Source organism: Corythoichthys intestinalis, chromosome 4 (genome assembly GCF_030265065.1).
Source record: "Corythoichthys intestinalis isolate RoL2023-P3 chromosome 4, ASM3026506v1, whole genome shotgun sequence".
Taxonomy (NCBI): domain Eukaryota; kingdom Metazoa; phylum Chordata; class Actinopteri; order Syngnathiformes; family Syngnathidae; genus Corythoichthys; species Corythoichthys intestinalis.
Genome location: NC_080398.1, coordinates 26,846,261 through 26,870,340, shown reverse-complemented (window position 1 = coordinate 26,870,340; position 24,080 = coordinate 26,846,261). Strand labels below are relative to the sequence as shown.

Here is a 24,080-nt window from a genome sequence, read left to right as displayed (position 1 = left end):
TCGACTTGAAAGTGTTTTTTTCTATAGGGATGTCGTGGGATTTTTTTGTACCCTTGTGCGTGGGCGACTTGGTCAAGAGCGGAGGGGTAAACCAGTACGTCGTGCAAGATGTGGTTTCCCCTAAGCAGCTACCTTCCCATCTAAACAGTAAGTTGTCTTTTGTGTGCCTGTGTTTGCTATTACAAACCCAAATCCTGACGGCCACCACATAAAGTTCATTAAAGCATGTACAGTCAGTGTACTTTGTTTCTTGCCAGAAAACATGTTCCAAGTACCAACGCAACGATGCAATTTTACTCACTTTCTGTTTTTAATTTACAATAGACATTCTGCATAATTTGATTGGCACTATTTTCCAAGACTGGTTTCGAATTTATTTTGCTGCAAGTGATATAAAGCAGTCTTTAATGTCTTGAATATACACATTTTTAAAAATGTTTCACAAAGACATTGAATTTCGACTGGCAAGTCTTAAGTTGCTTACATTTTATTTTAAAGCGGATTGCATTGAATTTTGCCAAGAGAAATGTCCATGTGTCAAAAAAAGAATTTTGCCTGCTGATTAGGCCTGAATGATATTGGAAAAAAGTTAAACTATGATTGCGATTTTTGGGGTTGTTTGCGATATATTGCAATATTATATTGCGATATTAAAACTAGAAGAATTTTCACTAGGTAACTTGAATACCTCTGTTTGGGATTGGCCTGAATGATTTTAGAAATAATTAGAGCTGTCCCGACTAGTCGACGTTGACGACGTCATCGATGACGTAAATGCGTTGACGGGCACAATATACCGTCGACTGGTAATGACGGGTTAAAAAAAGAAAATTACATGCGGATAAATTTAGAATGGCGGACGCTAACCATGCAAGCGGTGAAAGTGGCATAAAGCCAAAAAAGCCGAAGGAAGGAATATATGGAAGGTGCCACTGTGTGTCTCTTTGCCATGCGGAGCTCGCATACCACGGTAGCACGTCTGCTATGAACGAACACTTGAAGCGCCGTCACGCAGGTGTAATTTTGGAAGACGAGAAGAAACCACAAGCTAGCGGATAGTAAGTCTATACAACTTTGTAACGATTTTTTTTAAAAATTGAAGTTGCCTTTATGTGCGTCGTATAAACATGCATCATTTTTTCCCCTCAACGTACTTGACGTTTTTAATCTACTCTGCTGCTGCTCCCGAAAGCTGTAGATCTTGACATCTCTGTGCGCAGCATGCAGATTGTATTTATTAGGATCATGGAAGCTCCCACGGGGGGGCGGTATGTATTTATATGTGTATATATAATATATATGGAAACACAGCATTTGTTTTTACATTCTGTTAAAGCGATCCATGGATAGAAAGACTTGTACTTCTTAAAAGATAAATGTTAGTACAAGTAATAGAAATTTTATATTAAAGCCCCTCTTAATGCTTTCGTTTTAATAAAGTTTGTAAAATTTTCAATCAAAAAATAAACTAGTAGCTCGCAATTGTTGATGTCAATAATAATTATGGTGCTGAAACCCATAAAAAACAGTCGCACCCAAGCGCCAGCAGAGGGCGGCAAAACACCCAAAAACACAAGTAACAAGTGGAAATAACACTTTGCTGTCATTTTAATCTGTTTGAGCGGCGTCAAATATTTTAACGTGATTAATTTAAAAAATTAGTTAACGCCCGTTAACGCGATAATTTTGACAGCCCTCGTATATACATATAGGAGTATACTCTAAAATGAATACTATATATTTAATTTTTGCTACTATGACTGTGTGCCTTTGACTCAAAATAACTGTGGTAATATTTCAGTATGCCTTCTGCTTAATCTATTTTCAGGCTAAAACAAACAAAAATTTAACAGTTTTTCCTCTCCCCAAAAAATGAGGAATGCACACCAGAAAGAGCTTCTGAACTCACACAAAGTATTCTGAAATTGATTGTCCGGGACATGAGACCGATTGCAATTCATTTAAACATTTAGAACAATATAGACATACCACAGAAAGAGTAAGAATTGTTTTGACTCCTGTTAAAAAGGTGAAGTAAAAGTGTTTGTTTACATTTTTTTTTTTTTTTTTTGCACTAGTTAATGCCAGCAGCATTTGACCTCATTATTTGTGATTTATTGTTGATATTTATGTTTATTATTTATACGTTAATAAAAATTTAAGTGTTCCAAAGTGTTTTTATGTGAATTAATAAGCTTAAAAAATCATTATTAAATTAGTAAAAACAAAAAAACAAAAAAAAAAACAATTTATTAGATCAGTCGACTGATCTTAAAAATAGTCGGCTGACTAATCGGGAGAAAATTTGTCGTTTGGGACAGCCCTAAAAATTAACATTGCTATATATATTGCCAAGGCGCATCACTTTTTGCATTGGTTACACTTAACTTTTTTCTTAAGGTGCCCCAACACAAAACTTTGACGCTCACGCTGCCGAGAGCAGCCTCTCACTGACACAATGAATGACTGGCACGGCACACTTCAGACTGGGCTGCAAGTTTATCAATGATTTAACAATGAAACATTTGTGCCTTTGATCGTAGAGTTGCGTGGCTTCTCAGGCCAGATCAAAGTTACAAACCTGTCAATCATCGTTAACGTTACGTACTAAACACCAGCTGCACTGATGACCAAGAAAGTCAAGGGCCGTTTACATGGTGACTCTCCGAGAATATAAAAAAATTCAAATTTGCATTTGCGTCTCCATTTGAACAATGTCGCAATTCCGCATCAAAACGATGTAGTATTCATGCCAGGCCCTCGGGGGCAGTGCAGATTTACAGGGCGACAGAGAATGATGCACTTTGACCCCACCAAGCTCCCTCAGCCCGGAAAAAAATATGCCCACCCACTCGAAGCAATGTCATTTTTCTTTTGTTCAAAAAGAACAGTCTTGTGTACAGTCTTCAGAAGAGGCTTCCTCCTGGGTGATAGCCATGCACACCAATTTGATGTAGAGTGCGGTAGGGTTGGGCGATATGGCCTTAAACACGTATCACGATAAATTGAGCAGATTTACCTCGATAATGATAAATGACAATAAATTCACAATTGTAAACAATAAGAATTCAAGTACATTTAAAACAGCTTGTATGGCTTGAACAATGTACATTGTCAAAATCAATATGCCTGTGCAAACATGTCATTGTAACACAAATTACTTACAGCTTGAACAGTACACTTCAAAAAGACAACTTACTGTTAATGGCTGCTGTGACATAATTACTCAAGTGTTTACTGCAAAGTTTCAGGGTTTTTTTTTCCCCCAGTGCATTTTTTAATACATACACACACACATTAAAGCTGCATTGATCTAATGACACAGAATTAAGCACATACAGAAAAATAGCTGGGGCCATTAAACGGTTATATTATAATTTTCACTGTTAGATTGTACTTTATGCTGAATGCTTTACCATCACAAAAGCTATCAGAGAAATCACACACAGACAAGAGATACACAATAACGTGATAAACTAATGCTGCATTCCAGAGAAGTGGGAAGTCGGATTTATCCCACTCGGATGGTACCAGTTCCGATCTCAAAGCGTTCCAAGCAAATGTAAACAACAAAGATGGCTGATCGCGACGAGGTGTTTTTTATTTTGGCCATCCAAATACATTTTGACCTCCAGCGAACCTGCCTTCCTATAAGCGATCAAATAGTAGAGGAAAAACGACGGCTGCGTTATAGCCCACACTGTAAACTGCCTTTTTTTTAGTTACATCCTTTGCTGATCATCAATATAAAAACATAGCACAACAAAGATAATTCACTGTATGAGAAAAAAATACATAGCGTCTCAAATAAACTTGATTTACTTCATTATTGTGTTATCATTCAATACGTTTTCATGAGCGCCAATTTGTCCAGTGACGTCAGATTGAAACAACTTGGAAGTCGGGGTAGTTATTTTTTCTCCGACTTGGACCTACCAGTTCGAGTGGCGTTCCAATGATATTTTCCAACTCGGAGGTCGGAAAAGTCCGACATCCCACTTTTCTGGAACGCAGCATAATTGCTAGGTGCAGTCAGAGACCAATCCACTCATTAAGTTCAGCTGTTTCAACTAGTTTAGAGCCGCTATCCGACTCCATCGCATTCATTTGCAGCGTTAACCGCTAGCGTTAGCCACTAGCGTTAGCCTGTGGCTTGGCTACCAGTAGAAAGCATTGAAAGCATCCTCTTTGGAAATCGTGAGAACAAGGGAGGACAACGGGTGAAAGTCCGTCTGGGTGCCGCCAAGAGTCTATTTAATGTCGGGTGAAAGTTTGGCGAACCTCCCTTAAGCAACACTCCAACACGTTTGCTTGTAGCGTTAGCCGGCCTCGTTTGATTGGCTTCCTGTTAACCACGTGATTCCATACGTAAGCACACTGTCTGCTTTCTTAAAGGGGAATGAAAATAGCTGAACAACACAGTCAAAGCGGGAGGAAAAGACTATATTTTTTTGTTTTATTAAATTACCGAATTTACCGTCATGGTCAAAATGACGTCGGTCATCGTAAAGAATTTCGGTACCGGTAAATTTTCGGTTTACCGCCCTGCTCTAGAGTGCGGCGTATGGTCTGAGCACTAACAGGCCGACCCCTCCCCACCTCTTCAATTTCTGCAGCAATGCTAACAGCACTCCTGCGACGATCTTTCAAAGAAAGCATTTGGATATGACGCTCAGTATGTGCGCTCAGCTTCTTTGGACGACCAACCTGAGGCCTGTTCTGAGGGGACCCTGCTCTTTTAAAACGCTGGATGATCTTAGCCACTGTGCTGCAGCTTAGTTTCAGGGTGTTGGCAATCTTCTTGTAGCCATGGCCATCTTCATGTAGCGCAACAATACGCATTTTAAGATCCTCAGAGAGTTCTTTGCTATGTGGTGCCATGTTGGAACTTTCAGTGACCAGTATGAGAGCGTGTGAGAGCTTCACTACAAATTTGAACACACCTGCTCCCTATGCACACCTGGACCTAGTAACACCAACGAGTAACATGACATTTTGGAGGGAAAATGACAAGCAGTACTCAATTTGGACATTTAGGGATGTAGTTTCTAAGGGGTGTAGTCACTTTTGTTGCCAGGGGTTTATATATTAATGGCTATATTTTGAGGGGAAAATAAATTAACTCTATTATAAAAGCTGCACACAGACTACTTTTCATTGTGTCAAAGTGTCATTTTGTCAGTGTTGTCCCATGAAAAGATATACTTAAATATCTGCAGAAATGCGAGGGGTGTACTCACTTTTGTGATACACTGTATGATAGAATGATTCAATGGTCAATAAAAAAATGTTTCAATAATAGAAACCATCAATTAAGTGGATTTTTTTTTTCCATAGAATTAAAATTTTTGTGCAATGCAAAAATATTGCTAAGCGATATTTTCAATGAAGTGGGTATGTAGCCACTGCCAGCCCTTAAAAAAGCCCTATAGTAACAGTACTGCAGCAAAATGATACCTCTTATGACATGTTTTAGACAACTGCAGACACAGGAGACCAACAACAGCGATAGTGAGACATGCTATGCTAGACTTGCCTGCAGCGGTGAGTTTGAAGTTCCAGGCAAATGCTAGACTCGACTGCTGCCAAAGTGCATCAGTCAATATGTGAAAATAATTAAACTATGACAAGCTAATGTTGACAGCTATTGAGAAAAAATGTATATAACTGCAAATGATTTCAAAGTTAACTTGGTTTCGGGTGAAAATACATTAATAATCTGTATAAAATGCGACTAGTATAAGAATATTGAACATGTTGATTGCATGAAAACTAAAGCATACAGAAAAAAAAACTGAACACGATTGAAATTGGGGACTGAATATATATAGTGAGTTAAAATAAAAACTCATGCAACAGATAAGATTTTTTTTTTGCCAGTGTTTTGCAAACTGACTGTACCTGTAATAGAAAACTATTTAGTGAATTGCAAATGAGTCCTCAATGTTTTTTTTTTTTCCTGTCTCCATTTTACTCAGGATTCAAGACTGCGTTTAGAAGTCAAGGGCCTTTGTGCATCTTGGAACACTTCGACACGGCTTACAGTGTATTACAGTGAGTTTTGGTTTCACTCAAACAGATGTCATAGTGGACTACTCGACCAGAAACATACTTTCAGTCTCACTTTTGCAAAATCTCTACTGCACCTTTCTCACTCTGTCAGCCATGCGGTGCATTCAAGTACAACGCTCAAAAATCATCTGCCACATTAGAGCCAGATTCATTACATTATTACAAGAATTATGTTATTATTCTGATTTTTATTTAATTTTTTTTTTTTTTTGCTATGTGTAATGGACATTTGTAATAGTACTAGCAGTATTTATTAAGGATGTAGTCTAGGTTTTCGGGCTGTGGAACAAATTAGTGGAATTATGTATTCTTATTGGAAAACCCTGCTCAACATACGACTATTTCGACTTATAAACAAGGTCCTGGAACCAATTAACTTCGTATGTAGAGGTACCACTGTAATAGTAATAAAAATGATAGTTTTAACAAACAAGAAAAACCTGGTGGCCCACCAGGCTTATAATGCACAGGTGTAAACGTTGATTTTGAGTGTCAAGTTGAATTCATGGACTGCCAAAAAACTCTTTAAAGCAGGGTTCACTAAATCCGGACCTCAATGCCACTTTTCCTGACGTGTTTTCATGTCTCCCTCCTGTGTTAGGAGAGAGAGACGTGGAAAACACGACAGGAAAAGTGGCACCGAGGTCCGGATTTAGTGAACCCTGCTTTAAAGCATACAAAAATACAATTATTATTGAACACTTTAAAATGACTCCACAACAATGTCCTAAAGTCATATAATTACCCGTACGTCATAACAAAAAAATTTGTCAGTTCATTTTATGCATGTTCTAATTGGTCCTTACTTTTAAAGGCATGCCAACACGGTGGATCCCATTTTGAAGGAGGACACTCTGGATTTGCTGGTGCAAGGTTGAATTTTTCAGTCTGAATGTTTGAAATAACAAGGGGGGGAAAAGGTTTGTTGAATTTATATTTTCCTGTTTTGTGTTGCAGTTGTTGGCAGCCTGTCAACATCCCTGCCCTCGTTGCTCATTTCGGCCTCGGTCTCTGCCGCCGAGCGAAAAGAAAAGCTCAATGCTGTTAAAATGAGCGTCTACTTGCTCTGTAAAATCACCGAGAATCTTGAAAGTGACTCTTACAGGCGGAGCTTCATTGCGGCCCCTGGCAAGGTATGTAAAACAAATTTATATGACTAATTAGTTATTTTCAAATGAAACTCCCGGTGATGTAATCATGGCATTCAGGTGATCTGTCAGACTGGGGATTATGATCACTTGCCCTCTGTTTGATGGGTAATCTTGGTAGTGTTATAGTTATATTTCACTATTGTAAGGGCCCACCTACAGTAACGTTGACACTGCTTCTACAACCTAAGCCCTCCTCAAAGTAATGGGATGAGGCAGGTTGGAGACGTCAAACAATGTGTGGATGTCTGTTTTGTGTATGTGTGATGTATGACTGTTTTTGTAGCAGTTGGCAAGAGGATGTATTGTCCCTTTGAGTGGTTTGGCAGATATGATCGACAATCTTTGGTAATCTGAGGGCATTTACGTATGGTGTGATTTCATAATCTGCGTTTGTCCCATATGATTAATTGAAATATTTTAACTCGCTCCCCAGACCGGTAAAAAGGCCAAAACAGGCGAAGGACTCGTACAGTGGGACAACGAAAGGGAGAGAGTTCTTCAGGCGCTTCTGCACCTCCTCCAGTTAGACATCCGTTCCCTCTGGAATCTTTCGCTTGTAGAAGAGGAATTCACCAGGTACTTGATGACCTTTTGTGCCCAAAGACAAGGTGCACTGTAACCTAAATTTTAATCAGAAAAACAGTATCTGTCTTTTTATTTGACCTTATTATTCAATTGATTTTAATAATGACCGCTGAAGTTGTGAGTTTTGTGATGTATGTTTACTCACAATCAAATAAGGGTGTATTCAAACTAGAGCTGTCCCGACTATTCAATGTCATTGATGACGTAAATGTGTTGATGAGCACAACATCCCGTCGACTGTTAATGACGAGTTAAAAACAATATATGCGTGGAAAGTTGAGAATGTCGGGCGCTTGGTATGCAAGCGGGGAAAGTGGCACAAAGCCAAAAAAGCGCACCAGAATGGAAAAAACATTGACTTATTTCAATGAAGCAAAGGAGGGTACACTGTTGTGTCCTGTCTCTTTAATGCCAAGCTTGCATACCAGGCTGCACGTGGGCTATGAATAAACACCTAAAGCACTGTCACCAAGTTGTAATTTTGCAAGACGACAGGAGACAAAAATCTGGCAAATTGTAAGTCAGTCTTTGGTGGGCAGTAGGTCGCTAATATCAGTTGGGGTTCGATGTGGCGGATTGTCCACTGTCCTTGTAAAATGAACATGGCGTCAGAGGCATCTGATGCTCCAAATTTCCCGTAAACTCTCATAATTGGATAACACAAATCATTATGAGCACGTTTGCAGTACTATTAGTAAGCAGTGTTGGGCACGTTACTTTAAAAAAGCAATTATAGTTACTACTTCTTTCAAAAAGTAACTGACTTAGTAACTGAATTACTCTATAGTAAAAGTAACTAGTTACCAGGGAAAGTAACTATTTCCGTTACGTTAAAAAGTTGTAGTTTTTGTATGTCAAACAATTTGAAATTTTCTGAGCAGTATTCGAGTCAGTTGAATGAAGAAGAACAGACAGGTAGTTGTGTTGTAGAACCTTGTAATATTTATTGCACCTCACCAGCAACAGATTTATCCTACTCTTGGAAGTGCAAAAAAATAAACAGATTTGAATTGCTTACCACAGATGTCGACAAAAGCTTTGCCCCGGGACATAAATTACACTTTACATGCACATTCCTTTCTTTAATTTCGACCAACTTGGAATAGTGTTTATATCTCCACCTCGTAAAGGACAAGTTTTCCTCTGAATGCTCTGCCGTCATATCCCTCTGCATCTGTTTTGCGTGTGTGTGTTTGCCGCACGCGCTGTTCCGGTTTGTGTGTGAAAACACCGGCTCTGAAGTATGCGCGCTATTAGGCTCGAGCGTTTACGTCACAGAGTGGGGGATCACGTGAGATTTGACAACAACGCAGCCATATTGGAAGCAGGTTTGGCTCGCGGGACATTAAACTTTAACTTGCCAGTTCGATAAAGAGACAATCTCGAGTCGTTACTAAGGCGAAGAACAGATATGTGATCAAACTTAAGGATGTGAACAATGTTGACCCTTACGAGCAAGCCGAAGACAAATGGAGTAAAGATGTCGACGGGCTTCCACAATTACGCGAAATGGACATTCTGCTGTATTTATTGTTTGGTGTATGTTACTAAACTCATTTGTGATTCCGAAATTACAAATCGCTACAAAGCTACGAACAATTTTGCTGCGGATGGGTGCAGGACCTGCACATTATGACCGTATCAAACGGCAACTCCATCGTTCTTGCAAAGGTAGGCTATGTGTGTTTACTATTTTCATTGCCATGAACCTGAACGCACCCAAAGTCTTGGATGACAAATAAACAGAGCAGAGTAGACTCGCTACGGCTGGTAGTTTCTTCAATTCATTCAAAGTAAGTAACGCACCGCTTTTGACAGTCGGTAACGGTGACGGCGGAAACATAGTTAGATTACCCCGTTACTCAAAAAATAACGCCGTTATGTAACGGCATTATTTATAACGGCGTTACTCCCAACACTGTTAGTATTTTGGAGCAGGCCAAAGAAAGCAAACTATGGCCTTTCCTGGTGTGAATATGCCCTAAATTACCATATTTTTTGGACTGTGAGTCGCACCTGAGTAAAAGTTGCACCAGCCAAAAATGCGCAATGAAGAAGAAAAAAATATAAGTCGCACTGGAGTATAAGTCGCATTTTTGGGAGAATTTTATTTGATAAAATCCAACACCAAGAAGAGACGTCATCTTGAGAGGCAATTTAAAAGAAAAATAGAACACAGAACAACAAGCTGAATAAGTGAACTGTATGCTAACATTATGTCGGGTATAAAAATCGCACTCGTGCATTGACTCACCAGCCCAGAAATGCCAAATGAGGAACAAAAAACATAAGTTGCATATCTTTCAAGTGGTTGTGTAATATTTATCCGAGACCAAGAACAAACGATACACTGTGTATGCACTGTAGTATAAACAATAAAATTGAGAGCATTGAGAAATCTGTTAACATATATACTGTAGGTGTGTATTGCCTCATATCTGGATTCACGATTCAATTAGATCCTGATTAATCCCGATGCTAGACTTGATGATCATTATTGCGATATTTGCATGTCACTTTAGAAAAACATTTAAATGTACACATTGCTTTCAATTTATTCCTAAAATCTCATCCAGCACTCACATTTTTATGTTTGAACAGCATATGGCTTTCATTATGAATTCTTTTTTAGTGTAAACCAGTTTTACTCCAAACCTGTCTAAATGCAGGATTTAGAACAACATACGGCTTTCATTATAGGTTTTTTCTGTTTGAGTGCAAACCTGCTTTAGTCTAAACCTGCTTAAATGCAGGATTCCAAATATGGGGGAAAAAGAAAAATGCATAACATGTCAATAACAAAGTTATTTCAAAGAAAATAGCAGGTATTGACCAATCAGTCGAGATTTGTGAACGTTGCCCTCTGGTGGTTAGCCGCCGTTACAGGGGTGTTCACACACCTATAGGAGCCCACTGTCAGTCGATGTGAACCGTAACCTTAGCTGCTGTTGGCTCTGTGCTGCGGGCGACACACCTAAGCAATACTTTTGTTCATTTTGCATGGATTAGTCACTTTTGCATTGCAGTTTGCATATGGTGTGACTCATGTCACACTCTCCATGCGTCCGTTTTTGCAGTAAAAGCCAAAATGAGCCCAAATTTAAGGCTAATAAAGGTGCTTCGGGGAATTGTGTAGCTCCATCTCCACCATGTTGAAACTTTGCTACTCTGTGGCGCCAAACCCGACGAGGCTATAGTGTAAAGAAGCCACCCGGGATAATGCTCGCAAGATGGTGTTACTCAGCAATCAGCAGATTGCAAAGTGGACGAGTAGATGTGCAGCCACTGTATTGTTTATTTCCATCAAAAACACACGTCAAAATCGATACAGATGGCTTTTGAATCGATGCGAGAATTGCGTGACGTAATATCACGATATCTGATATATATCGATTTTTAATAAACACCCTGAAAGAAACATATTAGTTTATTCAGATGGCTAAAGCCTAACCAACATAACTCATTTACCAAGCTCTCTTCATTAGTGTTCATCTTCAATATCACTTCATATTAAGCCTGGCGGCCCGCCAGGCTTTTAAAGCTCTATGGGAAACAGTTATTGCTTGATATTCTAAAGAATCATTCTTGTCTTTCACTTTCCAAGCTGTGTGACTTGTTGTTGCTACAAGCTTCTTGAGAATCCCACCATCGGCCACGTCAAGAGCAAGCCCACCAAAGAGGGTGTAATCCATCTGCTTGGGTTGCTGATCAAAAAGTACAATCACCTTCTAGGTAATTCTTAGTTACATGAGCCATTTTCACTTGTGAAACAATTTCAGCACTACTAAGAGCTACTAAGACTTGTGACATTTTTGTTCGGGTGATGACAACATTGGCATGTTTTGGATGCTCTGCCCAATAGGTGCAAGTGTAAAGGTTATCCAGCTGCTGCAACATTTTGAGCAGTTATCATCAGTGTTTGCCCAAGCTCTCTCTGTCTGGAGCACTGAATATGGAGTCAGAGCCATCATAGGGGAAGTAATAAGGTCAGTTTGCATGCTTTTATTTTGCCTCTTATTGACATTCAGTTGTGTGTTTTGTTTTTATTTATTATAATGTCATTTTAATTCAATACAACATCACTGTAAAAGAGCATTAAAACCCTTTACAGGGCTTTTAAATTTTTTTTTTTTTTTTTTTTTTTTTAAACAAATGTTCATTCGCCCCTTCAGTCTAAATTGATTCGACGTCTAGCGCCGTCAATGGCAGCCAATGAGTGAAATGAGTATATTTATAAAGAGTTAAAGTTGTCGTTTACTTTTCCAGAGAGATTGGCCAGAAGTCAAGTGAGGAGCTTGCCAGAGAAGGTTCGGGAGTCAAAGCCTTTTCCACTTTCCTATCTGAACTTGGTGCACTTGTACCAGAGTTACTGATTCCTAACATCAGTGTGCTTATCACACACTTGGAAGGAGAGGTATTTTTCCCTAACATCTATCCATTAAGAACTCTTCTATTCACTTGGAGGTTGATACATTTTTATTAATAATCCCTAGAGCCACACGATGCGCGTGGCTGTGTGTGAGGTACTTGGGGAAATACTGGTGCGCGTCCTGTGTGGAGACGGACTGCAAGAGTCGGGAAAAGCGGACCGCGACCGCTTCTTTGACATCCTTCAGGAGCATATACACGACACACACTCTCATGTCAGAACACGTGTGTTGCAGGTGTACACGCGTATCGTCAACAGCAAGGTAAGGCCCCGTTAGTTAGAGTTTGTAATGCTGTTTTAGTTTACTTAACTGACCTTCTACGTTTGCTTTAGGCCTTGCCGCTTTGTCGGTATAGTGAGGTGATGGGTCTCACGGTTGGAAGGCTGATGGATAAGTCGATAAATGTGGTGAAGAGTGCCATCCAGCTGCTGGCAGCCTTCATTGCACACAATCCTTACAGCTGCAAGGTATCTCCAGTATGAATCATTTACGATTTGGTGTCCAAACTTTTTCCCCTCGAGGAAAGGATGGAAGGGCCAACTTGAAATCCTTCTTCATACATATGTTAAACAGAAGATTGGAGTCAGATAAAAACTATGTGGCAGAAAACACTTAGGTGACCTGAAGTTCTCCTCTGAGACCCCCAATTTGGCAAAATTTCAAAATTGTCCTATATGCATGTGTTTCTATATGCGTCAATTTTCCGGGGGAAGAACAAAAAAAAAAACAACAACAACAAAAAACAAAAATGAAAACCCTAACTCAAGGTGAGGGCATAATTTAGATATTAAAAAAATATTATCGCGTACTTACCTTGTTTCGATCCTAAAACGCCGTGTAGCATGTCCCAGTTCTTTTGGCTTAAAATACAGCAGTTTATTTTAAAGGGGGTTGCAAGAGCAGAAACTGTTTTATTCACCCTTGTCTGTTTTTTCCTCCATATGTTTTTTTAGTATTAACCCATTTGCTGCCATTGACTGCGTTTGATCGCTGCCAGTCAAATTGGATTGGAAATCTATTGCTGTCAATGGCAGTGAAACAGGATTCCTTAATGCCAGTCTTCCCAGTTTAAATATTAATAATAAATATAAATAATATAATTTTATGTCTATAAGTGTCAATAGAAGTGAAAGAGTTGCGGGCTACAAGCAACAAAATAATCTAGAGGTATAAGGATATTGCAATATAAATTTATGCCTACACTACTGAAACTTTGCAAAACAAATGTCCATCGACGGTAAAAGTAAAAAAAATAAATAAAAAAAATAAAAAAATCACAAAAAAGATGGCCAATTAATCTTACATTAAAAAAAAAAAAAATAAAATTGATAATTTGTCAAACAAAACACTGCAATTCTATAGATTCCTAAATTGATTTCAACATTGTTGGTTTCTGATTTCTAAGCTAATGGAGAGTAGTGCTGAAACGATTATTCGATTAACTTGAGTATTCGATTAGGAAAAAAAATATTCGAATTAAATTTTGCTGCTTCGAGTATTCGTTTAAAGTGACGTTGTAATGGTTTGTTTTTAAAGTGTTTGGATTTAGTTTCATTGTTTTTGGTGGATACACTGCCCTCTGCCTCCTTTTACATGGCTGAATCCAGCTGCTCCCTGTTAGGACCAACTTAAGCTAAGTTTTTTTGTTTGAGCTGATGTTTGTTTTAATGCATTTGTAATTTTGTTTGAAGGTAAATTTAGCCCTTTATGTGGGAATATGTGTTAGAATTACTTGTTAAGAGCATTGTATTAAAAAAGGGTTGGCATTTTATAGCATTTAAGCTAGCAGACTTGCTATGCAAGTTTGCCAATTGTTCTTTTGTTGTACTTATATCATTTATTTATTTTTTTATACCGTTTGAGGCTCAGCTCAGGTATTTTAATTTTGTATGTTCCTTATCCAATTACTCGATTTTTGAACTACCCAGTTCATTGATTAATCGACTACTAAAATAATCGATAGCTGCAGACCTAATGGAGAGGCATTGTTTCAGTGACTAGTTCCATCTAATGTTAAAGCTGACAAGTGCAACAAAATGTAGGCTGAATTTATGCTTCTTGTGGGGGCCATATTGAATGATATTTTGCTGCCGATTAAAAAATGGGCAGCAGTTGGCTATTAAAAGCTCACTGGTGTTTTTGTCTCTCAGCTTAGCAGTGCGGATCTGAAAAAACCTCTGGAGAAAGAGACGGCTAAGTTGCGGGAGATGAAAGAGAAGCTGCAGGGTAGTGTACCAGGTGAGCTAAACTCCCATGCTTTTTGATTAAATGATTCGCTACTATAGACGTCGACTCCGTTTGAACCGGTAAGGTTTAGAGCTGTCCCGACTAGTCGACATAGTCGACGTCATCGATGACGTAAATCTGTCGACGAGCACAACATCCCGTCGACGGTTAATGAAGGGTTAAAAAAATATATGCGTGGAAAGTTAGAATGTCGGATGCTCTGTTTGCAAGCAGGGAAAGCGGCACAAAGCCAAAAAAAGCGCACCAGAGTGTCCAAAACATTGCCTTATTTCAAAGAAACAAAGGAGAGTACACTCTTCTGTCCTGTCTCTTCAATGCCAAGCTTGGCTGCACGTCGGTCGTGAATAAACGCCTCAAGCGCCTTCACGCAGTTTGTAATTTTTTTTTTTTTTTTTTTTTGTACACCAGAGGGTGCTGTCGCCTTACTAAATAATAATGTTTCATTGACAATGGGCCTATACAGTAAGTGCTATTAGTATTGTTCTTAATGCTAAATGAAAGGTTTATTTCATGTTATGGTTTATTTTATGGTATAGAAAATTATATAAGGTTAAAAGGTCATAAATATATACAGTATATACAGTGATTGCACTCAAGGGAGAGATTGTCAATGATAAGGTAATAAATTAAGGTAAAGGCAATTCATATAGGCAATTCATTGATATATAAATAAGGTTTAAAAGGAAAAAGGTGAAGTTTTTGTTAATTTCTAATTGTGTTGCTTTATTTGTGTGCACTGTAGCTCTTACAGTGTGTTTACATCAAGGATGGAATAAAAGTTGTAAACCATCAGTTTAAGAGACCATCTTTTCAATCGGGATGTTACACTAGTTAATTCTATTAGCATTTGAACTCATTGTTTATTTGTGATTTATTATTGTTATTTACGTGTTTATTTGTACTTTAATAAATAATTTGAGTGTTCCAATATGTTTTTTGTGAATTGATAAGCGTCAACAAAAATTTCATTGCTAAATTAGTAAAAAAAAAAAAAAAAAAAAAAAATTAATTATTAGATTAGTCGACTAATCGTGAAAATAGTCGGCTGACTAATCGGGAGAAAATTAGTCATTTGGGACAGCCCTAGTAAGGTTGTTGGTGATAATTGGCAACCAGCCTCTCTCTGTTAAAATGGATTTGACGTCTATCCTCGCCAGTGGCACTGAAACATATATTTTGCCCAATGATGAAACCAAGGCGAATACGAGCTGACTGAACAACAGCTGGTTTCTTCTCGCTTCTACTGGCGGGTAATCTTGGCAGTGTAAGGGAGGCTTCTTGCTCTGCTGTAAGGGCCCGCCTACAGTAGCCTGGCTCCACCATTATTTCTCCTCTAGAAGTAACATTGGAGTTAATATGTTATTTGGATAGAGCCCATAGTGTGCGTTTGTGTGTGTGTGTGTGTGCGTGTGTAGGGGCTTGGGGTTCAACCAGCTGTTTTCAAACTTCAGTCAGCAATGAGTTGCTTCTTTGGTAATCTGAGGGCCAACTACGTGTGTTGTTTGATCACAACACGTCAGGTCATTTCCCCGTTTTAGATTTCCTCCCATCTCACTTTTAATCAACAGTGCACGCCCACTCGATGCCCAATTCGTCATCCATCTTCTTTGTTCAGCAGTAAGAATTTTACTTTTGAAGAGCATGACGCAACGCCGGCGCTTTTAACGTCTCGGACGCATTCACTCTGAGTGCTTTGAGTCATAAAGTTACACCTGTTTCCAAGCGCAACCGAACCCATTCAAGTTTGTGCGGGTTCATTAATGTGAGTGAAGCAGCAGTTCTTCAGAAAGCCTTTTAATATAATTGAAAAGGCTTCATAAAGACCACAATTGCACACAATTCACAAAAAGATGGGAAAGCAACAGTACGTAAGGATGTGACGAAATGAAACCAAATAAGTAGTTTCCATTGATGATTCATTCTGATTACGATGTTCCCTGTTATGACGGTTTGTTTTATTGTCTACTTTATTGTACTTATTTAATATAATGCTGTTGTCTGTAGTAAAGGCGCAGCACCACATTCACTGAACAGTAAACTAAAAACAATTCGGAAATTTCGATCGGGCATTCTCAAACAAACGCGATCATGTGACGCGTCCTCCTCTTAAAGGTACATGCACGCACACTGACAAGAAGTAACGCGCAGGTTGTCTTGATGTACATGGCAGTGGTTACTTTTGCATGCGGCCAATATCCAAGTAACATGAATATTAAGACTTAAATTGTCATCGGTTTACCTCCTCGAGTGTACACTGTTGTAAATAAACCGTGATATTCGGTTATTACGTAAATCGCATTGTTTCTGCATTCCGACAAACTCATAAATTTTAGCCCAACCTCTTGTAAATCTCGCTACAGTGATCCCTCGTTTATTGTGAGGCTTCCCGTATTTTTCAGACTATAAGTCCGTTTTTTCCCCCTCAAAGTTTGGCCAGGTGTGCAACTTATACTCTGGAGCAGTGGTTCGTAACCTGGGTTCGATTTAACCCAAGGGGTTCGGCGAAGGTAAAGAAGCGCAGAGCCCTATTTTCGTATGCTGATTAAATCTTGGTAGGGTGGCTTTTTAGACCAGGTTTTGTACTGGTTTGCTCTAAATTTACAGGCTTAATCCAATTATTTTAACTGCTAGTCCTCGATCTGGTGGGAGGAGGAACTGGTTTGCTCAGTGGAAGGTTGACTCACCTTGTATGAGGGAATACAACAGACAAATGGGCAGCGTGGTCTCAAATTTTGACCTGTTTATGAAACATGCTGTCAAAATTAGAAGAATTTTCAATGATAATGTGCTCAATTATTAGCTTGCTTGCTTAGATATATTGGTTTCGCAATTGAAAAGAATTGCTTTATTTAATTCTGAAGGGTTTTGTGAATCCACATGCGAAACTAGTGGGGTCCGGTACCTTTTAGCAAGGTTAAGAACAACTGCTCTGTCTGGAGTGACTTATGTGAAGGCTTGCCACCTGTCCCTTGAAATAAGGAACAATCCGTATTTGGGAACTAAAATTTGCGTTCCATATTGAACCAATACTGAATAGATATGAATAGATACATTTGTGTGCATTTTAGGAGTTTTTGGGGATGTCCCTTTTCTTTTTCAGCTGTAGCGCTTTGGGCGCGAGGAGGGGCGTCCCGTTTTTTATTTCTGAAAGGTGGCAACCCTACTTATTTGTGGAATTATTAACACATTATTATATCGTTTCACATGTTACTTTTGACGGACTTGTTTAAAAGTGACACCGAGGATGAAGATTTCATTGGATTTAGTGATTCAGAGTAACACCAATGGTTTAGTTAGCATGTTCTTTATGCTTTAGTTATCTGAATAACTCTTAATAGTTATGTTACGTTAACATAATGGGCACGTTCTCAGTTCGTTGTTTATGCGTCATCATGTAACTTAAGCATACCTTACACTTATTCAGCTTGTTGCTCTCTAATCTATTTTTATTTTAAATTACCTTTCAAGGTGACGTGTTTGTCCTTGATGTTGGATTTCATCAAATAAGTTTCCCCCCCAAAATGTGACTTGTACTCCAGTGCGACTTAGTCTGAAAATTACGGCACATTAAAAGTAACTGCTGAGCGGTAAAACCCGCAATGTAGAAAGACCACATTATTTTCAAAGTTTCCCCAAGAAAACGGTGGCCCATCTTGTTTTGGAAATGATAAAATCATAAGGTGACAAGAATTTTGAAATTAGGACTGTAATTACAAGCCATTTTAAACAATACTTTAAAGTCTTGCAAAATGGCACAGTCTTGAATTAGTTTTAACAAGCAAACAAAAATACAATGCAATTCAGTGCAGAGAGCTGGGACAGGTTTGTTCACGCACCGCCCACAACATGGCACTATTGCACTTTCAACGGTATCACACATTTTGGTTGAAATATATATTGGTTTTAATTTTTAATCAGAATCAGAATGCCCTTTGTTATGTTATTTCACAACTTGCAGAGTTGATTTTCAACCTGGATAAAATACAAAATAAAAGGACAATGAAAGGTGAACCACGTTACAGCATGGGACCACTGTATTTTGAGTGTGTGCTTGGGACTAAGGCTAGGTTCATACTACAGATCTTAATGCACAAATCAGATTTTTTGCCATATCTGTGTTTTTTTAGCGTGCCCGTTCAGACTGCCTTTGTCCATTGAGACGTTCAAGTATCACGCATGGCCACTAATTCCCAGTCTGAGATGCGCTCAGCAAACAGACCCGCATGCGCAGAAGCATCAAAACAAATTATACATGCTAGCTGTATGTCATTCCAGAGTGATCATATTTTGATTCCCAAAAAGAGAACACAAATAAATAACAGACATTAACAATCCCAGTTTAGTCTTATATTCAAAGTTTATATGGACTGATAGAACGCATACATGCACACACGAGCCTTGACCTGTGTGCGTGAAATGACGTGGGTGCGTCAGTTTGCCCCGACTAGGCCATCTGTGCAATAATGAAATATTGCCCATTTGGCACACAAAATGAAAATTGAAAATTGTAAGGCTTATTCTTCATTTAATTTTTTTATGACTGTGGTCAAGCCCGCCTCGTGCTTAAAAGCAGAGTTCAAGCTAGGCGCTAATGCCTACATGGCTGCGTCCCCCGTGCCTCTTGCTCTTTGCTGACGTAATTGCTGCTGAATTCCGATTTGGGAGTCATGACAGTTCAGACCGCCAGTCACGTTCTAAAAAAATGTGGCCCAGATCTGATTTGAACCACATACGAAAGTGACTCAGATTGGATTTGAAATGTCCACTTCTATGCGACTTGTCCCGTTCAGACCGTCAAGTTAATGCCCGACTCGAGTTGGAAAAACACGAAAAAATCGGATGCGTGCATTAAGACCTGTAGTATGAACCTAGCCTAAGTTTACTACCATAATTTTCACACTATAAGGCGCACCAGACTATAAGCCGCCACCCACCAAATTTGGCACGAAAACAGCATTTATTAAATGCTTCTTGAAGCATTGCAGCCAATTGGTTCAAAGCTTCATGGTTCAAAGCTTCACCGGTAACACCTTGTTTGACAGCGGCATCATACGGCTGTCATCAAACCAAATGAAGCTTCTTGAAGCTTTGCAGCCAATTGGTTCAAAGCTTCATGGTGGCGTCATCAAACCAAATGAAGCTTCTTGAAGCTTTGCAGCCAATTGGTTCAAAGCTTCATGGTGGTTCATTTGGTCTGATGATAGCCGTATGATGCTGCTGTCAAATAAGGTGTTACAGGTGAAGCTTTGAACCAATTGGCTGCAATGCTTCAAGAAGCTTCATTTGGCCATAACTAGTGATGCACGATAATGCATTTTTCAGCCGATACCGATAACCGATAATTTCCTCCTCGTTCCAACCGATAACCGATAATGTCAAGCCGATAATTTTATTAAAGATTTACGTAAAATTTTAAAGTATACACAAGAGAAAATATTGCTGTGCAAAAATAATATTGCTCTTTTTTTTTTTCAACATCAAATGTGAACAAGTAGTAGTAGTAGTAAATTCCAACATCTAAATAAAGACAGATTGTCTGACATTGTGTAATGGTAAACTTTTGGCAACAATTACTTACAGAGTAAATACATAAATTGCACAAAAATTGCTTTAAAAGTATGCCATTCCTAAAGTATAACATTACTACACAGCAAAAACACAGCTCCTTAAGACTAGTTAAAGTCCCTTGTTTTCAGTGTAAATCTATTGGAAATAAATTAACTGCCAGCACTTCAAGTACAGTATATTTCACTCAGATTTCTTGAAGAAAAATGGCCAGCTGAAAATAAGATTAACAGCCTTATTTTAAGCAATAAATTATTATATATAATCCTAAAAAAAAAAAAAAAAAACTTGTCAGATATGTTCTTTATTCAAGAATATGTATGGTTCAAAACATTATTTGAAAGCAATTTTTTCTTGATTTAGGTGAAAAATGACCTTATTTTTTTTAGATGTTTGGGCTTAATAAGAACAAATTGCAATATTTAGTTCAAGTAAGTGGAATAATCTGGCGTATTCAACTAGTCTTCAACACTCAAACAAGATGGGGAAAATTATTTGACTAGATTTAAGAAGAATGATCTGATTAAGACGTCATAAATTTAAAGCGTACTGAATGCATTACTGACTGGATGACTTCTTTGTGTCGTTTGGTGCATGTTACAATTATCAACTAACCACTGTGCCGTCATGATAAACATGGTTTGTTGACATCACCTGTGTAAATGTCCGTGGTAAAACTGATGTGATCGACATGTCTTTCACGAAGAATCGTGGTCGTATAAACTGCATTATTTTTTCATCCAGGGGTTTGGCTATCGGGTCATTTCGGGAATTTCCTCCCGCCTGTGCCCTTCAGTCCGCCCGGCTGCCAAATTAGCGCCCGCGCCAGGCCTCTGTCTTGAACCGCAGTGGCGGCGGCAGCAAAGTTTGTACCGTATATCCGCCCGCCCCGGCCCGCTCGCTGCGGCGCATTCGGTGCGTGGCGCTGCTCTCATGCTCTACCCGCCTAGGGCGAGGCGGCGGCCTGCCGGACCGGCGGGCTCCGTCGGAAGACAGCTACTTGTCAACAGGGAATGGGACGTACTACGTCACTGTTTGGCTAGGCCGCCATGCTGGCAATATCCTTCCGGCAGACTCAACGGGGATTGTAACGTGTGGTAGTGCTAACCTAATTCTTTCGGTGTATTAGAAAGAAAATATGGGTGTGCATTGTTGTGTTACCGGGTGCAACAGTGTCTCCTGCGACAAAAAAAAAAAAGGGCGAGGAAAACTGGACTCACTTCTCACCGTTTTCCTGCATGGAGGACCAAATATCAAATCACGAAGGCACGACGGATGGCTGGGTTGCAGCGGTTCGTCGGAAAAGCATTTCTTTTGATCATATTTCTGCTGGAATGAGAGCGTGTTGCCGTCATCTCTACTCTTGTAAGTTGAACGATTTATCCGTTTTGGTTTCAATACGTTTTTTAATTTTGTTTTTTTTACCGTTGTGTAAATCTGCCTCGGTAGCAATGCTAACCTACTCCTCCTCCTCACCTACCTGTTGTGTTACTAGGTAAACCTGCTGACAAGACATCCCGATTGGTCACCATCTCTCTTCTTGGATTATTTGACAAAGAAAATTTGTTCAATTGAGTGGTTCCATTTGTCTTGTGTCGGAATCAAACAAGCCCCTGCAGCAGACGCCGTCTGGGTCTGCCTTTCTTGCTGATAAACTGCGGGCTTTTAACTTGTGAAAATGCAAGAACTTTAATGCACATATTTATTCTGCCTGGCTATTTAACTAAGGCCAGTGAAGTGTTGTTGGTTTTTTAAACCACTTTGACAAAGACACGTTTCATTGTAATGTTGAATTGATAAATTCTATTATTATTTATAATTATTCTTGTTTGCACTAATGTAGACTTTAGACTGTCAATTCAAATAGTGTTGGAAAAGTTGCAATACCTAAAATAGAAATGCAAGAACTGTAATGTACATATTTATACACCTTTATCTACCTGAGGCCACTGAATGTTTTTTTAACTGCTTTGAAAAATACAGGTTTTGTTGTGATCTTGTATTTATATAGTATATAGCTTTTTATAATGTATAATGTATTATAATATTTGCTACCCCCTGTCAGAGTGTGGGCCATTTTGCACTAAAAGGATTTTAAACTGTCAGTTCAAATATTGTGTTGGAGAACTTGCAATACCTAAAATGGAAATGCAAGAACTTTAAACCACATATTTATTCTGTCTGGCAATTTACCCAAGGCCAGTAAATAGTTTTTAAACTGCTTTGACAAAGACACATTTATGTTAAACTTGTATATATTACTTATAATTATATAATATTTGCTGACCCCGTCAGAGGGTGGGCCTTGTTTGCACTAATTTAAAGATTTTAAACTGTCAGCTCAAATATTGTATTGGAGAAGTTGCATTACTTGAAAGAAATCTATTGCAACTTATCAGTCCCAGTTCTTGTCTACAACACTGTCCACACATTGTCAATGCATATTCCAAATAGAATAAAATTAAGTCACCTGACTTTGTAATTATTACACCTGTTTATTATGAAGACGTGAAGTAAACAACAAGCAGTTACAGTTTGTCAAGAAGTTGTTCAAGTCATGTTTTGGTATTCATATTTTATTGACTTTTCACAACAACACTTGGGATCGTGTTTGTAAGAGCAGAGCAAACTGAAGTTTCAGCGTGCACTCTTCGCCTTTCCAACGTCTCACAACGCTCCGATGTGGTGCGCTTGACCTCAGAATAACCCAAGAAGAGATATGGTGACCAATCGGGATGTGTTCTCAGCATTTCATATGCAGGTTTTCCTAGTAACACAACAGGTAGGTGAGGAGGAGGAGTAGGTTAGCATTGCTACCGAGGCAGATTTACACAACGGTAAAAAAAATAAAAAAACGTATTGAAACCAAAACGGATAAATCGTTCAACTTACAAGAGTAGAGATGACGGGAACACGCTCTCATTTCAGCAGAAATATGATCAAAAGAAATGCTTTTCCGACGAACCGCTGCAACCCAGCCATCCGTCGTGCCTTCGTGATCTGATATTTGGTCCTCCATGCAGGAAAACGGTGAGAAGTGAGTCCAGTTTTCCTCGCCCTTTTTTTTTTTGTCGCAGGAGACACTGTTGCACCCGGTAACACAACAATGCACACCCATATTTTCTTTCTAATACACCGAAGGAATTAGGTTAGCACTACCACACGTTACAATCCCCGTTGAGTCTGCCGGAAGGATATTGCCAGCATGGCGGCCTAGCCAAACAGTGACGTAGTACGTCCCATTCCCTACTATCGATCTCGTGAGGTGTTTAGCCATAGATGGGAGTTTACCACTCGCTTTGGGCTGCATTCCCAAACACACCGACTCCGGGAGGACCGCAGCGTCTCTGTATCGTCACAAGCCTCGTAGCTTCCTTTAAAGTTTATTTGTTAACAATAGCTTTAGCATTCGTGCTAGCAGTAGCATATTCGTTCCAAAAATCATTGTGATGCAGTTTTAAATGGCTGCTGGGTTAGTGCTAGTGGTGTTCAATGAGGACGCTTTCTTTAGGCCTTGAGGAACTGTTTTGTAGATGGCGAGAGCGTCGTTCATTTCATTTCACACACGGGAAAAGCAACGCACGCTAGTGAGAGCGCCTCAACACTGATGTGTAACACCGCCTCCTCTATGACGCCGTACTCCTAAACCCCTCCTCCCACAGGGGCTTCAGAGAGAGGAGGGGTTGAGCAGGCGGCAGTGAAGAAGTGGAGAAAACTGCTTGGTTGCGCACATTTGGAGGCTAAATCAAGTATATAATTATCGGATTGCATTATCGGTTGATTTTTTTAATTATCTGTGTGACGTCATAATTGCCATTATCGGCCGATAGTTATCGGCAGCCGATATTATCGTGTATCTTTAGCCATAACTGCTCCTTTGGGGGAGACAGTGTACCTCTGCTGCCACCTGCTGTCAAAACTGTTGTTGTCCAATATACCTCCTAGCATGCATTGCAGCGCAACGGATGTAAATAACAATCGAAATTCATGTTCTGTGCTAATTATTTCTTCGATTACTGTTCCACTTGTT

At 39.2% G+C, this 24,080-nt stretch overlaps 1 protein-coding gene and 2 non-coding genes across 5 annotated transcripts in view; all 3 read left to right on the top strand.

Moving 5' to 3' along the window:
• Window positions 1-24,080, top strand: part of ncapd2 (non-SMC condensin I complex, subunit D2) — a 63,534-nt gene that overhangs the window by 439 nt on the left and 39,015 nt on the right. For all 3 annotated transcript variants that reach the window (XR_009063024.1, XM_057834530.1, XM_057834529.1), the window contains exons 2-12: window positions 28-147; window positions 5,979-6,054; window positions 6,887-6,945; window positions 7,030-7,205; window positions 7,657-7,799; window positions 11,413-11,540; window positions 11,671-11,794; window positions 12,075-12,222; window positions 12,302-12,499; window positions 12,571-12,705; window positions 14,389-14,476. Coding sequence is in view for 2 of the 3 variants with exons in the window: in XM_057834530.1 (XP_057690513.1) it covers window positions 30-147; window positions 5,979-6,054; window positions 6,887-6,945; window positions 7,030-7,205; window positions 7,657-7,799; window positions 11,413-11,540; window positions 11,671-11,794; window positions 12,075-12,222; window positions 12,302-12,499; window positions 12,571-12,705; window positions 14,389-14,476 (1,393 nt within the window). In the remaining variant the exon portion in view is untranslated. The remainder of the gene's footprint in view (window positions 1-27; window positions 148-5,978; window positions 6,055-6,886; window positions 6,946-7,029; window positions 7,206-7,656; window positions 7,800-11,412; window positions 11,541-11,670; window positions 11,795-12,074; window positions 12,223-12,301; window positions 12,500-12,570; window positions 12,706-14,388; window positions 14,477-24,080) is intronic.
• On the top strand, window positions 7,254-7,582 carry LOC130915495 (small nucleolar RNA U85). Its single transcript, XR_009063103.1, has one exon. It is a non-coding gene; the product is annotated as a small nucleolar RNA U85 (small nucleolar RNA).
• Window positions 15,664-15,972, top strand: LOC130915494 (small nucleolar RNA U85). The gene has a single exon (XR_009063102.1). It is a non-coding gene; the product is annotated as a small nucleolar RNA U85 (small nucleolar RNA).